This window comes from Diaporthe citri (assembly GCF_014595645.1).
Source record: "Diaporthe citri strain NFHF-8-4 chromosome Unknown scaffold_21, whole genome shotgun sequence".
NCBI lineage: Eukaryota > Fungi > Ascomycota > Sordariomycetes > Diaporthales > Diaporthaceae > Diaporthe > Diaporthe citri.
In genome coordinates, this window is record NW_025064866.1 from 33,219 (window position 1) to 49,586 (window position 16,368).

General features: G+C 55.7%; 5 protein-coding genes across 5 annotated transcripts; 1 reads left to right on the forward strand and 4 right to left on the reverse strand.

The window, feature by feature from the left end:
• Nucleotides 1–277: 277 nt before the first annotated feature.
• On the reverse strand, nt 278–679 carry INS49_007484 (uncharacterized protein; the record flags this gene model as incomplete). Its single annotated transcript, XM_043168247.1, has 1 exon — nt 278–679. One exon carries the CDS (start codon nt 677–679, stop codon nt 278–280), a length of 402 nt encoding a protein of 133 aa, XP_043016833.1.
• An 834-nt stretch (nt 680–1,513) lies between these two features.
• Nucleotides 1,514–2,578, forward strand: INS49_007485 (uncharacterized protein; the record flags this gene model as incomplete). Its single annotated transcript, XM_043168248.1, has 1 exon — nt 1,514–2,578. One exon carries the CDS (start codon nt 1,514–1,516, stop codon nt 2,576–2,578), a length of 1,065 nt encoding a protein of 354 aa, XP_043016834.1.
• Nucleotides 2,579–2,923: 345 nt separating this feature from the next.
• INS49_007486 (uncharacterized protein) lies at nt 2,924–5,307 on the reverse strand (the record flags this gene model as incomplete). Its single annotated transcript, XM_043168249.1, has 4 exons — nt 2,924–3,654; nt 3,701–4,560; nt 4,624–4,752; nt 4,829–5,307. 4 exons carry the CDS (start codon nt 5,305–5,307, stop codon nt 2,924–2,926), a joined length of 2,199 nt encoding a protein of 732 aa, XP_043016835.1.
• A 2,894-nt stretch (nt 5,308–8,201) lies between these two features.
• On the reverse strand, nt 8,202–10,099 carry INS49_007487 (uncharacterized protein; the record flags this gene model as incomplete). The annotated part of the gene is made up of 3 exons (XM_043168250.1): nt 8,202–8,365; nt 8,592–9,169; nt 9,249–10,099. The coding sequence occupies 3 exons, from the start codon at nt 10,097–10,099 to the stop codon at nt 8,202–8,204; spliced, it is 1,593 nt and encodes a 530-aa protein (XP_043016836.1).
• Nucleotides 10,100–13,832: 3,733 nt separating this feature from the next.
• On the reverse strand, nt 13,833–14,909 carry INS49_007488 (uncharacterized protein; the record flags this gene model as incomplete). The annotated part of the gene is made up of 3 exons (XM_043168251.1): nt 13,833–14,321; nt 14,344–14,582; nt 14,666–14,909. 3 exons carry the CDS (start codon nt 14,907–14,909, stop codon nt 13,833–13,835), a joined length of 972 nt encoding a protein of 323 aa, XP_043016837.1.
• Between the last annotated feature and the right edge of the window lie 1,459 nt (nt 14,910–16,368).

Below are 16,368 nucleotides of genomic sequence, written 5' to 3' on the forward strand. Positions count from 1 at the left end.
TTTTATCGTGATATGTTTTTCGCATCTGGGTGGTTTCGTATTGCATAAGATGAGCCCAGTGTAGTTTATTTTGGCTATTGTTGTCGAGATCGTCAGGATCGCGCTGTCGACTGACTGAGCCTCCTTCTGGTTGCGGAGTCTCATCAGGGTAACTCTCACGCCTGGGTTCATCCTCTCGATCACGATTCCGAAGGAACCTGGGTACTTGGGTGACCGCCCATAGCGACATAGCAGACACACTCCCAGTCCAGTACAGCCGAGGTGTTGCCCTGTTCGTCTAACAGTATGTTGCCCTAGGTCGTGATGCATGGGTGCGGTACGTCTTGGGTAGAAGTGTAACAAGACGCTTAGAGACCTCCAATACATCCTCGGCTTCTTCTATCTCGTCCTCGTCTTCGGCATTGGTGGCAAAGTCCTCGAATTCCCGCATAATGGTTTCTAATAGCGACTTGAGCCAGTCGTGGCTTGAGCGAAACGGCTCTCGGTGCACCCCGTCATAGTTGATGTGGTTGCCCATGAAGAACATGTTTGAGACGAGCTGTCCAGGGACGGGTTTGTTTCCTTCAGGGGTGCATCCAGGCGTGCCCATCCCGCGGAATGAATCACTGGGAAATTCGTGTCGAAACAGTTGTGCTTGGAACTCGGCGATCTGCTGTGTCAGAAAGACCTTTTGTGCCATCGTGCGTGATCTCCATTGCCTCCATCCATGCCGAGACACCAGACATCAGTTCCATCAATATCCACTCACAGCCGATTTCATTTCGGCTGGGGTTGTAGAATGCAACGACCTTTCGTATTAGAATAGTGGTATTCTCGGCTAGCCATTGTCGCTGATGTGCAGAGTCTGTCGGCACACCGTCTCGATTGCCTCGGTTGATGGTTGGCGCGTCCACAGAGGGACAAGACCAAGGCCGCTTCTGTCCCACTCGAGCCCCTCTTGACTTTGTGAAGGCATGGAGAAAACGTATTCTTATAACGAGTTGACGATGTGTAGTTCTATTGCTGTGATTGAGGCTATTTCTGATGTGCGCGTCTAGAAATTCTCAATGACACTGACAGTAAAAGCCTCGGCCCATTTGACCAACTCTTGATGATTAGTATCTAGATGCTGGTTTTCGATCTGCTTACGAACACTATCCAATAGTCCAGCTTAAATGAATGATCTGTCTCCCTGGAAGTTAATCTAACTATGACTCAGCTTGGCAGCACAAGCAGAGGTTCCGAGATTTCCGGGTAAGCAATGCAGCCACCCCTGAAATGGTTAGATGGTTGAACATTCATGAGAGGTGTGGCAGTCATAATTTCCTTTGAGCTCTGTCGGGTAATTTGCATTTCGATATATGTGCTTGGCAACTTGTCTGCCCCTTGAAAGAAATCAGATCAGTGTTCTTAAAATTCATCAGGCCGGTTCCCACCGGTCCAAGTCGCATTCGTTTCATCAAAATGATTCCTTACTGAAGTCACTCGTTGTCAATAGTCTCTCATTTTTAGGTTACTTTGCAGAACACTCGTTATGAAGTCTCTTGCTATCAATGCCCTCTTCGTGCTTACCAGCTTGGGTCAAGCCAAGCCAGTGCATCCAAGTTCATCACCCATTGAAGCCTCTTTGGAGCTGGGTCCTTTGGACCTGTCAATTTTCTCCAGCCAGGGCGCTACTTCCGAGGCCTACGACCCCGAACGCCGACCGTTCAAGCTGACATGGCTCGAAACTTTCCATGGTGAAGCCGGGACACTGCCATCATCAAAAAATTGGATATTTTCCCGGGGAACTCAGTATCCGGGAGGCGCTGAACGTTGGGGCAACAACGAATTCCAGTACTATACCGACTCGACCAAGAACTCGGTGTTGACCGGACAAGGCACGATGAAAATTATCCCCCGCGAAGCACCTCGTTCCATGCGCAATGGCACAATCCTTTACACATCTGCACGACTAGAAACCCAACGGACGGACTTTGCTGCCACAGAGGGCGGGAAAATGTATGTCGGCAGCCGCATCAAGCTCCACAGTGTTGACAAGGCGAACATGCAAGGCGTCTGGTCCGCCTTCTGGGCTCTGGGCGAGTCGTTCAGGGGAAACTACACCAACTGGCCCATGGCCAGTGAGTGGGACCTCCTCGAAGTCCTGAATGGAGATCCGAAAATATACACCACCCTTCACTGTGGCTTCGCCCCGGGGGGGCCATGTGAGGAATATAACGGTATAGGTAACGGAGGCGTGCCTTGGAATTTTGATACCTGGAACAATGTTGGGTTCCTCGTCGACCGGGCGATAAGAGTCAATCAGACTTGGGAGGATGAGAGATTAGAGTGGTATCTGAACGGCAATTCAGTCCACAACGTCACAGGCGGTGACATTGGTGACTTTGATACTTGGGAAAAGATCGCCCACGAGGGCCATTTCCTCCTCCTCAACGTCGCTATGGGAGGAAATTGGCCAGGACCTCCAAATAACAAGACCGTCTCAGGAGAACAGGTTGCAATGGAAGTCGACTACGTAGGAGTATGGAACTCGGCTCATTGGTCTCAAATTGAGTTGATTTTGCTTTATAAGATACGCAGATTCTTCTGGGGGTAGAGGGTATAATTGCCGAGAGTGGTAAATAGTTTGCGAAGACGTTGAAGAAAAGGTTTAAAACCATTGATAATAGCATTGCGATAGAGGCCCCGGTAAGGCCCGTCGACAGTACATTTCCAAGTAACTAGATAGTGAGCAAGGAGCATACGCAAAATTACCGAGACAAGTAGCATTATTACGTGGGGTCATCGCAGAGGATTGGTTATATATCAGGAATAGCATCGTGTATTCTCAGCGGAGTGAGTCATCATATATCTCTCCCGACAGGAATTCTTATTTGCGTAATTAGTGACTCTTGGGTTTACATCTGACAAGGTGTAACCCGTCTCCAACGGCCGCCATCCATCACCAGCTAAAAGCCTCGTCCACAAACACAAAGGATTTCCTACATGCTCCACTCCTTCCAAGCTCCGATATTCTTGCCCTTGCCTCGTCGGCCATGCCAGGAGGTCCGCATACAACAATGCCTGCTGGTCCCTTTTCGCCCTCCCCTGCCAGCCCTTCGCCAAGTACAGCGGCGATGCCCATTCGCTTCCCCACAAAGATGCTCACACTGATGTTCTTGGACAGTTGGGACATTTCAGGCGCCATTCCCTCCACGAGGCCCTGTTTGCGGACACCCCAGATCAGCCGAGCTCGCTGTGGCACGCGAAAGGAACGCAGCACAGGCAAGACACCTGTGACGCCAACCACGCCAGCAATACAGATTAGAGAGGAGCAGTCTGGTAATCCTGCTGTGACATTAGAGTGGTACGATCCATCTAGCAAAACGGGTATCCGAAGCAGGCTTCCACTGGCGGCCACACGAGCTGCAAGCCTCACCGTCACGCCCGTAAGGCTCCGGGCAATGAATGTTGTTGGTTTCGAAACTGACTGGCGCTTTTCTGCTCGAAGTATGGCAGAGACGGCTGTTGTTGCATCCGTGGACGACACGAGTAGTTTTCCATTCGGCCCGGGAACAGACTTCTCGGGATCCGGAATGGCAGGCTTCATGATGACATTGGGTTGTGCCTGAACATGGCCGGCGGCCATGGAGGAGGCGACGGAAAAAAGGATGGTTCTCCCAGAACATCCAGCTGAGTGTTGGAAAGCAGAGATACACAACGCCATGTGCGTGAACACCTTTGATCTCGATGCGGAGGTACTCGCCGTCAGTTCCCTGTAAGGGAGCCACGACAGCCGTACGAACGCCTTGCAGGACCATGCGGGCAATGCGCCACAGTCGATCGATGGCCCAGATTGCGATTGCGATGAAGGCCCAGATCTCATAGCCCCAGTTGTAGGTATAGCAGTACCAGATATGGTAATAGAACCCCACCAGGAAGAGAACGACAAGTAGGTGGTGTAGGGCGAGGAAAGCCTCGTAGAATTTCTGCCGGGCGATTGGTAGCGACGCTGGCCAGATGGCCACGACTGCAACCGTACCCACGATTCCCCAGATCCAATACGGCCTGGCCTGCTCCATGGCGTAGTCCCCGTACTTCTTATAGTACTCGAGGAGCATAATCGAGTGGACGACCGTGTGGATGATGGTCCAGTAGCCAAGCCAGCGGTGAAGTAGTAGGTATGTGCCGTGGCTCCAATCGGTCACCCAGAGCAGCACATTGTTCCTCGCGGAGAAGACGAAGAGAACGATCATGTTTCCCAGTGCCATAACGCCTGCCCGGTTGCCGATGATGCTCTGCTCCTGCTCTTCCCTCGAGGCGAAACTACTTTGCGGTTGAATCATGTGATACGGCGCCAAGAGGAAGACGATGTTCAGAAAGCTGATGGTCGAAATGTAAAGCGACTGGCCTCGCGTTGGAACGATTCCACCGCCAGCCTTGATTGCGACTGGTTCGCGGTGCATCCTCCCCCAGACAGCAGGGTGGATCAGCATGGAATTCAGTGACGCCCAAGCTGGGGTTTGGCTCAGGCCAGGGATGAATTGAACGAGCGAGAGAACCACAGGGAGGAAGAGCCCAACGAGCATGACTGTAATGCTGGGAACTGTTAGCAGATTGCATTCAACTATGCCAACACGTAGTGGACAAGCTGGCACCCACGTATACGTGGAATGACCTGTTTCGTTGATCTCCAACGACATCATTCCGTTGTACTGCTTCTGCCAGTCAGCTTCGGCAATGAAGCTCGTGACATTCAGATGCTGTTTGGGTTTTATAGTTGGCAGCGCACTGTGCGTGCCTAGCCTCAGAGTGACAGATTCACCGGACTCCTCATGATCATGTTTTCTGACCATTTGGTGATCACTTTGCTGCGTGTGCTTCCTTCGTATCGCAGATGGTATTCCCATTGCCATTCCCAGCGCGAGCCTCGTCCTTCCGTGCTGCCGCAACTGCATTCACGTATGATACACTGGGCTGCCACTGGTAGTCCCCCACTGTTCCGGTTGCAAGGTGAGAGCTCCAGAAGTCTTCTAGCAGGCTCACTGTGGGGTTATCCGTCAATGGGCAGTAGGTGTCCAGGCAGAGTGCCATGGTGCGCAGGAAGGCCGGGTCGCTCGTGTAGCAATCGGGTGGTGTTGTCGTGGTCGAATGTCCCATTCCAAAAACTTCGCCGTCATGGCCTGGTGTGCACATAAGGGAACAGCCTTTGACGACTCCACGGCAAGCAAATGCACACGTGGGGTGGTACATGGTCTTGCCCCATCCGATGAGCCCTCTCCCGTCTGCCAGCAGTGGGCGGGTGTACAGGTTGGCAATGACGAAGGCGACCTGTGTTGAGTGCATCTTGCCAATGTGAGGTCGAGTACAGCTCGGAGAAGAGGCGATGGTTGTGAACTGACGGAGTGTCGGTCGAATTACAAGGCGTTTTGTGATGGAACCAATACTTGGGCTCTGCAGTCCGTCTACTTATTGGATTTTCCAGCCGAGAGTGGCCACATTAGACCTCCGTCTCAACTCACCTCAGTGGAGCACTAGGATCCGAAAGCCTCCATGAGACCCTTTCATGGCCTAATCACCATGTCTTGGGATCTCACCGCAGGCCCTGACCCGTCGGATGATATATTTGTCTGGCTTGTTTCCACTTTCTGGTCGACTTGGCGTGCATGAGCACGAACACCATCCCGTAGCGAGAAGACTATGTACTTGGACCTCTTCATATCCCCAGCTCCAGTCGAGCAGATGATACCTCTTGACGGTTAGGACTAATATCTTGCAACCACCATTTTCTTTGGGATAACAGCAGCACGTAAGACTTGATTAGCTGAACAGTGGAATACAAGCCTCGAAAATGCTGTGGCAGTCTTTGGGCAAGCTGACTGACTGTCATTCGAGCCCGACATCCGGTGCCTTGGCAGCTGCAAGCCTCATCTGGGCGACCCAAAATTTGCTCAAAACGTGCTCACGGCCCATGAATGGTGAGAGGATGGATCAGTTCTCTCGTGCCCATCGTATTCTGTGCGTGTCCAGCTCTAGATCCGCTGCTCTAGTTAGCGTTCAACTAGACTAGTCGGGTCTCACACGGCATTTGCAGACAAAACTCAAAAAGGAGAAAGCTTAGCAATGGCTCATGAATTGCAGTAGTTTTATCTCACAAAATGGCTTTATTTTCTAGTATTGGAGGATTAGAAGAATCTTGGTTCTACGAATGGAACCTGATGTGTTATTATCCAACGTCCAGCACCAGTCAAGGCCACCAATGGCGAATATCAGTCCTCCTGCACAGAGGCTGAGGTGAACTTTTTTGGTTGCCGCGAAGTTGGGCCCAGCAGTATGGTGGGCATTGTAATAAACTCTTGTCGCCTTTACGGTCAATGTGGAACCTTGTCAAATTTAGACCAGCATCCACGATCATATAGGTATCTTGGCTACCTCCATGTCTCCATACAAACACCTACTTTTGCTTTTATTGGGCTTCCCGTGGGGACGGAGAGCTCTTGAATACGATTAGCCTGCTTGGACAGTAGATCTGACACGGCCCCCTTGCGCGTCTCGGCCCCAGGGACACGGATTCATCTGGGGTCAGATTGTTGGTAGGGCAGATTGATGCGGAGCGGCGCCTGAATATACCTGGGTGTATATCCATGAGCCCTGTGGCAGGTTGACGTGTTGGGGAACATCGCAGAGCGGTCAAGTAAGTATGTACTGTGGCGGCTTTTGCAAGAGCATGAACTTGCGAACTCTGATAGGCTTCAGCCATTGCTGAATAGCAATGTCTCCAATGGGCGCCTCCCAGCCAGCGTCCGCCCAGATTACTCGACGGGGTTTGGGAGCAGGCGTGCGTGTAAATGAGAAGAAATCGGTAGAGATCATAAAACAAGGCAGGAAGTACGTTGGACCTCTTTTTCAGGGGCTGCCCCAGCCTTCGGCGCAATATGAGTGAGGCTCTGGCCGCCTGTCCGATTGCCAATCTGCTGTCTCGGGAAGGATCTGGACAATTTTCCGTCTGGGCATACTTTTTTCTCGCCCCAACTCTCGAGATGATGAATGGGGTTCATCGTAGGCATGGGGTGGCGAGTTTCGCTCGTCCTGTGCTGGTCTAAGCGTCATTCAGCTTGATCCATCACAGATGCTGTGGTGAAATATCCGTATGACCGGCTTGCCCAGGGGTGCCATCGACGTGGGCTACGCGGTAGGATTCATCAGCATCATGTTTTCATTGCGGTTCTGTTCGAAACCGCCCTCGGGCGGCCACTTGGACCGCTGGAATTCTCCCTGGCAAGATGCGACCCCCGGGAATTACCAAGCCGTCGATGTCAAAAGATATATTTAAAAAGTACAGATTGGCCTCAGCTCTACCAGTATCGGTGGCACTGCCCGCCTCTCCGAGGACCAGTTGATGGCTGCATGTGAAGCACTGATGAAGCAGGCCGAGTCACTTTAAACCATAGTCTTTAGGGATACCAACCATCAAACCTGGCCAGTACAAGCGTGAGCAAGCGGGTTGCGAGAGGGCTGGGAGCGATTGGTGCTGCACGCGGAGCACTCGTCTCTCATGTCCAGGGAAGGGAGATAAATGGAGGGCCGCGTGTTGACACAGCGGGCTGCCTGGCATTGATTGCTTTTCTATATATTTTTCTAATTTTGTATGTCTTCTTTTTGATGCATTTCCCCCGGGTCATCTCATCTCATCTAATCTAACAAGCAGAGTCATTCCTTCATCCCAGCAAAATCACGACTTGGTCCTTGCGGAGCAGAGGCTTCCTTCCTGGTCCCGGCAAGGTGTTGTTGCATCTCAGGAACGTTCGCCTACATTGTAGATTGGCCTTTCAGCTGGTAATGTATCGATGAGTGCAATTGTCGAAGCTCATATAGTCAGACGTGCGAAGTAGGCATTTGGGTCCTCGAAGGGGCGATTGGTCCGGCAACAGTCGGGGGTCGGTGTCCGGCAAAGGCAGGCAGTTAAGGCGGCGAGCAGGTTCCGGGCGGTTCAGATTCGTCTCAGTCCGGGCGGAGGTGGTCGTGGGGTGGTCCGGCCGGGGGGGGGGGGTTTGTCGATATCTGGGGGCCCGGGCAAGTGATTTGGTCACGGCTTTTCTCACAATCACACGCAAAGCCAACACTTCATCACAGCAGACTCAGCAAGTCACGTCGGTGGACGTCAATGATCTCGATCGGAGGGGGAGGCAGCACGGCGCTGGAGCGGCCAGGCGAAGAAAAAGAATGAAGACGAGTCCCGCCTACGTTGGTGGTCCGGCATAGTTGGCGTGGCCCCAGACGAAGTACCAGAGTGTCGAGATCATGGTGAAGGTGAAGAAGACGACAGACGCATAGTTCATGGTGGCAGCCATGACGGGCACGGTGGTCGGCATGCAGAACAGCGGAATGGCTAGAAGTGACCAGGCTTCACGCAGTCACCACCAAGTCAGCACAACAACAACAACAACAACAACAACAAACACAGCAAGCACACATGGATGTCCGCACACGGGGGGGCGCTGCTCAGGGACACATATACCCCGGCCGCAGGCACACCCAGGGACCGGGGCGGCACAAGGGGAGCAGACACAGACAGGCAGGCAGACAGGACGAGAGCCGTCAGGGCGGCAGGCAGAATGAGAAAGACATACCGAGCGCGACGCAGTTGCAGACATGGCCCAGGGCACCAAGGTGGAAGCTCGCACCCTTGACGGCCTCCCTCTTGTTCAGGAGGCTGACGGCGATGGGCATGGCGTAACTCGTCGTGAGGCAGATGACGCCAACGCCGGAGAAGGCGTTGAAGGCGGCGGTCGAGCCAAAGTAGATGAGGCCGAGGACGATCTGGACGACCATGGACAGCATCATGGCGTTGAAGGGCACGCCCAGCTTCCTGTCGACCGTCTTCCACAGATGGGACCCGGGAATGGCGCCGTCCCTGGCGAACGCCCAGATGCACCGGGACGCGGCTGTCGTGCAGCCGATGCCGCAGTTGAGAGCGAGCACAATCAGGGGGATGAGCAGGCCAAAGGAACCACCTGGGGAGCCGATGGCGGACTTGATGATGGACGGGACCGGCTGGCCCGAGGCGAGGGCCACGAGGTCGTCGATGTTCGGGATGACAAACATCAGGGGGATGAGGGTCAACAGGCCGGCAAAAGTGTTGAGCACGACGGTCGAGACCATGGCCTTGGGGACCTGGGTGGCGGGTGCCCGCACCTCCTCGCACATGCTGTGTGTGTGGGTCGTCTGTTAGCAAAAGAGGCGTCAAGCGTCAGGCGTGGGGGTCTGTCAGAATCACAGCGACGTACGAGATGATCATGCCCGTCGAAGAGGTGGTGTATGCGGCCTGCAGGAGACCGACACAGAAGGACCAGCCGGGCACCCAGCCGGAGCGCGGCTCGAAGGTGGTGAAGACGTACTCGGCCGAGTGGCGGCCGTTCTTTGCGATGGCAAGGATGCAGACGACGATGGAGACGAGGCCGGCAAACGTCCAGAAGATGGCGGCAGTGTCGAGCCACGGCAGCCACTTGTCGCCCAGGGCCGAGACGGCGTTGCACAGCAGCGTGATGGCCAGGAAGATGAGGAAGACCTGGTACGTCTCGCCGGGGAAGACGCTCTCGCCGGCCGCGTTCTCGAACACGCCGATGCAGGCGACCAGGAACTGGGCGGTGCCAAAGTTGACGGCGAGGGTGATGGTCACGTTGCCGACGACGTACAGCCAGCCACAGACCCAGCTGGCCACGCGCCTCCACCGGGGCGGCGAGAGCATAAAGGTCTGGTAGTAGACGCCGCCGGCGGTCGGGTAGACGCTGGTGATCTCGCCCAGGGACGCGGCCACGCACAGGATGATGCACGACACGGCGAGCCAGCCCCAGATGACATTGGCCGGCCCACCGCCGGCCAGCGGGTAGTACATGGTCGTCGAGAGTCCGTAGGGGATGGCGGCCAGCACAAACGACATGAAGGCCACCTGCAGCGTCGACCGGTTGCGCGTCATCTCCGGGGCGTATCCGAGCGACTCGAGGAGCTGGTCGGCCGAGGCCAGGTCGCCGCTGCCGCTGTGGCCGTCGAGGCTGCTCTTGGTCGTGACGCCCACCTTGGCCTCGTGGTCGCCGCCGCGGTGGCGGGCGCCATGGTCCTGGGGCACGACACCAGCCATGATGGATGGATGGTGTTTATCGTCAGATGCAGAGAGGGCGAGGGCGAGGGCGAGGGCGAGCCAGTGATGGCGAGACGATGATCCGGATAAGGGCCAAGAGAGAATGGAGTAAGAGGGGGTGAGAAGAGGAGGAGGAGGAGGAGGAGGAGGAGGAGGAGGAGGATGGACGGATGGAGCGAAGGGGTAAGTGAAGAAAGAGGTGAGGAGGACGAGTTCGCCAAGGTCCTATTTCTGGGGAGTCGAGGAACTAAAGAAAGACTGAAAACAAGTGCACTGCGAATCCAGAAGCCGGATATGAAATGAGCATGGCATGGGGCATGGGCATGCAGGAAGAGGTGGACGGATCTGCTTGCCACTCCTGACCCAAGTAGACCAGATACGTACGTACAAACTTGTATACTTTCGACATGGTAGATCGAAAGTACTGTACACGATAGATCGGGGGGCGAGGGTCTCAAAACCCACACTGGAGACCAGGGAAGGGGGGAGGGCAGGTGCAGGGCGATAAGAGAGAGAGAGAGAGTGAAAAAAAAAAAAAAAAAAAAAAATTTCAATGGCTACCGGGATGGTCGCGTGCACAAATGTGCAAGACCCCTCGGTACATAGTCCTGCCCTGCCCTGCCCTGCCTTACATGCATTATCAGATCACTCTCCTCCTCCTCCTACCTCGTCCCCCCCCCCCCCCCCCATCCACGTATACAACGATGGATGTACAGTACTCGTCTTGTCCAGCTGCGCATCGATCCGAGGAGTCGGGAAAATAGATAGAGATAGATACTTGGCTGGTCGTGCCTGCTTGTCACTGGCGAAATCTGGCGAGTCAGATGCTGGGCATGTACGGGGAGGATCTCTGGGGGCCCTCACCGGGACCACTTTTGCGCGTCCAATGCCACCTCAGGCGCAGTGCCAGTGACATCAGAAGACCCATGCGAGGCCCACACAGGCTCTCGGCCAAGAGCTGGAGCCCCCGCCGTGCGTGGGCGGGCCTGGCAAGGAGGGCCCATGGAGGCACGGCCAAAGGCTCGGCCAAGCGGTTGGGGTGCCCACGCCGAGACTCCGGCGTAACCGACGGCGCGGTGCTATGTAGGCTTTGCGTCCCAGAACTCGGCGGACAAAAAAGGGAAGAGGGAGCCGTGGGAGCAACGAGGCGACTTGGAAGGCGATTGGGGAAGCCAGACCCGGCGCCAACCAACCCCCCCAGCTTCGGTCCGGCTCCCTTGGCTGGCAGGCTGACCACACATGATAGTGCTTTAGTATCCGTACAGTACATAGTATCCTTGGTCCGTCATGCATATTGACTTGCATGCATGCAGTTCGCGAGCCCCGGCTGCATGTACTGCCCAACTGTTGGTAAAATGTGGTCTGTTTCTGCGCAGGACACGGGCCACCTGTCTTTGAATGTAGATCCGAGTTTTTTTTTGTTGCAAGCATGTACAGGACATTGGGCTACCGTTGCAGAGAGGGTATGGGGTAGCAGACTTCACAATGCAGATGATCAGAGGATGGGCAACATGCAGTTGCCTACAACAACAGTATCTGATCGATCCGGCACGGGCCCAGAACACGGCTCCATGCTGCCCATCCCACCCCACGCCATCCCATGCCATCCCATCCTGTAAATGTTGAGATTTGAAACACAGCAGTCAGCAGTCAGCCAGCCAGCCAGCCAGCCAGCCAGCCAGCCAGCGAGCCAGCGAGCCAGCGGGACGGGACTACTTCGGGGCTCCGCCTCGTCGCCAAACGCGCACAATGTTTCGTAAAGAATACAACATCCTGCGCTGTGAGGCGGCCATTACGGATCGGCAGGCCCACCTGCAGAAACGGGATGACGTCTCAGGGGCCCACGCGGCACCTGCTTAGCTACAGAATCTACATATTGTACTATATGATGTGTGGTGGGCCTGGTCATTCTGGTGGTGTGGTGTAGATGGATGGCAGTGTGCAGTCTGGTCGGCAGTGCAGTCAAGTCAACTGGTCAGTCAGTGAGTGCACCTCATACGTGTGGTTCCGTCGAAACGACAACACACATGGCAGAGCAAGGAACACAGGCCATGAACCCACAACGCGTGCATACATGTGTGCCTGATGGGCAGATGATACTGATACAGCAGCCGGCAGAGCAGATAACCTACTGTAGATCCATCTACATGCGGCAGCGGGTGCCGAGTGTGGCCTGTGGCATGCCGGCGTCCAATTTCTTGGAAGTGCAAGGAACACGGCAAGCAAGCTCTTGATCGACCACGCGCGGCTTGCAGACAGGCTACAACGTACCGCGGTAGAATGCTTGGTACCTAGGTAGTCTAGGAGGAGCCTCCGACCTGTCATTTACATTGTCGGCTACCGCAGCCGTGTGTGCCCGTTGGCTGAGTGGACGCATGCGAAGTTGCAGGAACGCATTGCGCGGGGTGGAGCACTCATGCAGCACCGCAGTACAGCTCTCCCACTCACTGCCATCCGCGACTGGCGGCAGCCTGGGGCCCTGGGCCAGACGGACATTGGCCTGCAAAGAGACTCCGCGGCCGACAACCGAGAATCCTCCACGATAGGAACGTCACCGGGCGGTCTCTCCTCTTGCTGCAGACGGGACAGATCGCATGGTGCCGTGCTGCCGATATCTGCGCTGCGCTGCGCTGCGCTGCATACACATGGGCGTTCCTCGATTAACTTGCAGCCAGTTCCGTCCATTCGCCTGTCTTCCAGGAATGCTCATACTCGCCGCACCAGCGCCTTCTTGGTATGATGACCCTTGTTCTGCATTTGCTGAACACGTCCGGTCCTTTCCGTGCTAGCACATCTAGCGAAAGACAAGCAGTGGGTCAGCTTTGTCGGTGTAAACATGGAGCATGGTCCTCACCGTTGGTTGACCGGCGGGTTCAGGTCTGGTTGGCACTGTCTAGTTAGTCCAAACGGTCATCCAGGTACCGTACATGCAAGCAGACTACAAACTCTGTTGGTGTTGCGGTTGAAGGCTACCCATGTTTTATCACAACATGGAACCTCCAAGGGGCGCTGACAAAAGAGTGGATGGAGTGCCAGAACTATGTGGAGGTGCGGAATTGATGCACTTGTGTATGCAACGTCACCCGGGGAATGACTTTTGCACCGACAAAGTGCGAGGACAAGAAAGCCCTTGTCCTACACTACACGCAAGGCGCTGTCGTATGGACAAGACCTCCAATGTCAACGTCTTCTACTTCGGCCTAGTGACGACGGCGCGAATCATCAACACCCCGTGTCCATCCATCCTCTTTAAAACATGGGCAGTGTATCTAGACACAGGGACTTCTCACTCTCCCTAATGCGCTCACATGTACAGTTTGATGGACATGGATACATAGTTAGCCCATGTGAAAGTTATTTCGGCCCACAGCTGTCGGACGATGCCGGCCATGTATCAGATGCCTAGGTAGGCTGGCAATGTGCTACATAATTAAGGATTGAAGCTTCGTCGCTGCTCTAGATGCGTTGCTAAAGACGCAGTAGCACGGGTCCACACATCCAGAATGCAGCGATGCAAGACGCAAGCCGTAGCTGATAGGGTAAATAAAGTGCACGTAATTGTCAACCGGCATGGTAGTAACAGTCTGAATAGGAGCCGAGCAAGGAACCACCATGTGCGCCACACGTCATCACAACTGATCCGTTGCACCGTTTGGGACCAGCAGTGAATCTTGCACTCGGCAAAGAATAATTCATGAAGTTCCCAAATGACACATGTCAGATACAGCCCACCTTACACGGTCCTCTTGGAAAAGATAGCAGCTGCATCGCCTACCCCGTCCCAGCCTAGCATAGAGGCGCCAGTCACAATCAGCGCCCATAGCTCCCCGATCGTGGCCCCTTCTGACCCTGCAGCACCCAGAGGTGCCCAGGACGTCGTCCTGGTAGCACCCGCCACGAGGGCCAACACCAGGGTGATCCAGCCTTTGGCGTCCTCGGCAGACCGGCTCCCCGGAGGCTGGCGAAATTCCACCGTGCCCTGGGCCAGGCTCGTGGCGCTGCTCTTGGAAGAGGATGACCGAGGCAGCATCCTCGAGAAGTCCCACTTGTACACCTTTCCCCGGACAAAGTCGTGCTTCTTGCCGTGTGCTCTCCCATATGTCGACGTCGCGGGGAAGAGGTTCATGCTCCCGACCAGGCCCGGCAGGTCCAGCGTGGCGTCCACCATGACCAGGCAGTCCGGCAGGCTCAGAGACCGCAGGGCCACGCTGGCCCGGTTGCTCTGACACCAGTATGCCGTCGACGCGCCTGTCGGCTGGGACGAGCTGGTCGAGGGCCGGTTCAAAGTACAGGGCAGCCTTGGCCAGCGCAGAAAGCTCGGCGGGCGACAAGGACACGGGCGTCGCCGAGACGTGGATGTGTGTGCTGCAGTGCGGGCTGGGTGCCATGACGAAGTAGTGCCTGATGGTCGAGAAGATCAGCTCCATATCGGCTGCCCAGTGCCAAGAGGCTGGATAGACAGGTGAGACGAGCTCTATCCCCCCTAATCATGCGTGTAAGTACTCCTGGTCAGCAATCTTCAGTGGACAGTGGGGCCAGTGATGGGCAGGGGAGAAGATATCGTACACAGGCCCTTTGCGAGCTGATTCGGGATAGTGACCTCGCGCACGATCGAGTACTCGCGATAGTGCTCGACGGCCTTGTCAACCCCATCGTTGATGTGATTGGAGATACCAGCGGCTGCTAGGCGTCTGCTCAGTTCGTTGGCGAGGCTTTTCCAGGATGAGTGTGCTTTCTTGCGGCCGCCCAGGAGTAATTCGATCTCGATGCCGAACTGGAGGGAGGCATGGGGCACGGCTGGCATACTCATCATGGACACTCGAATAGATCTCGACAGGAGAAGGGCACAAGTACAGGTAGAAGCGATAATGCTAAAGTCAGGCTGGCGAACTCGTCAAGAGAATGACAGAGTCGCCGCTGCTCAAGAGCTATATATACTCGAGGACACCAAGGCCCTTTGGTTGATTCCTTGCCAGAGACGCTCAAACACCCCGCTGATATCGCGGATTTTCCTCCTGGGCCACAAGCGCTCACACAGAGTTGAGCGCAGGGGCAGGCTCAACGATATCCTGGGACCAGGCCAGCTCGAGCCGGCCTCCAGAGCGGGCCATCTGCCATGGATGATGCCCTGTCTAGTGGCATGAACCGTGTCGACGAAGGATCGTCACCAGCGTCTCGCCCGAGTGATGGGCAGAACCAACCTCGACGTCGCTGATCGAGCCAACAGTGAGCTTGCTCCCGCCGCGTTGGCCCCTCTCGCAACTGCCGTGGACCTTGTCAGTCAGGGGCCGTCAGCGAGACGCCCGGGTTGGAATCTTGCTGTCGAGCACCATACCCCGTACAGGGTCCTCCCCCAAGGCATATTGACCGACATGGTGCCGTTCAGACGAGGTTAAAAAAGTGGATTAGGCGAGGCGCTGGCTCAGTCGTCACTTGATGAGCCCAGCACGTTCACGTCACCCAGCCCCAGGAGAAAGCCGCGCTCGCAGGAGAAGCCGGACAAAGGGAGCCCGGAGAGCGATCGAGAGCCAGTATGTCTGGTCCCGTTGACGATATGTCTGACAGCCTGGTGGATAAAGTCCACACGAGCAGCTTGGCTCAGACCATGGCCGATGGCGGGGAGGGGGTCCGACACAGTATTCCGCCCCCAGGAGTTGCGTCACCCAAGGAGGCTTGTGTTTGCAATGAACTTACTTGATCCAGCTGCCTCAGACCTGCCGTCTCGATCGAAATCCCCATCTGGATATGTTCCCGGCCCCCAATGCCCCCGGTGACATCGCCGGCCGTGAGCGCGGGATCCGTGGCCGGGACCCTGGCTACAAGGCGGCCAGGCCGCGGCCCCTGTCGACCTGAGTGCAGAACCACCAATAGTACGGGGACGAGGCATTGGGCAGACAGGTTTCTCGAACTGAAGTTCGTCCGTGACGGGTGTGGCCTCCGTTGGGGGCGCCGAAGCAACGATCCAGACATGGGCGCCCTAGTGTTCCTGGTATAGGTTTAGGTTCAGCTAAGCGCCGCGGGCAACATGGGGGATGGGAAGGCGGGACCTAGCCAGGTAGGAAGACTGCCATGGAACCACTCGTCACAAGAGGCGGAAGGACAGGGGCCTGTGTGTGTGTGTGAGTGTGAGTGAGAGAGGTGAAGGGAGGTGTGGGGTGGTTTGGGTGGCAACGAGGGACCAGGCGGACTAGCCGTCATCATGTGTCCCAACTGGACTGAAGTTGGTACCGCCGGCCAAAGGCTTGGTGTTGCAGTGGCTGCAAAGGCAA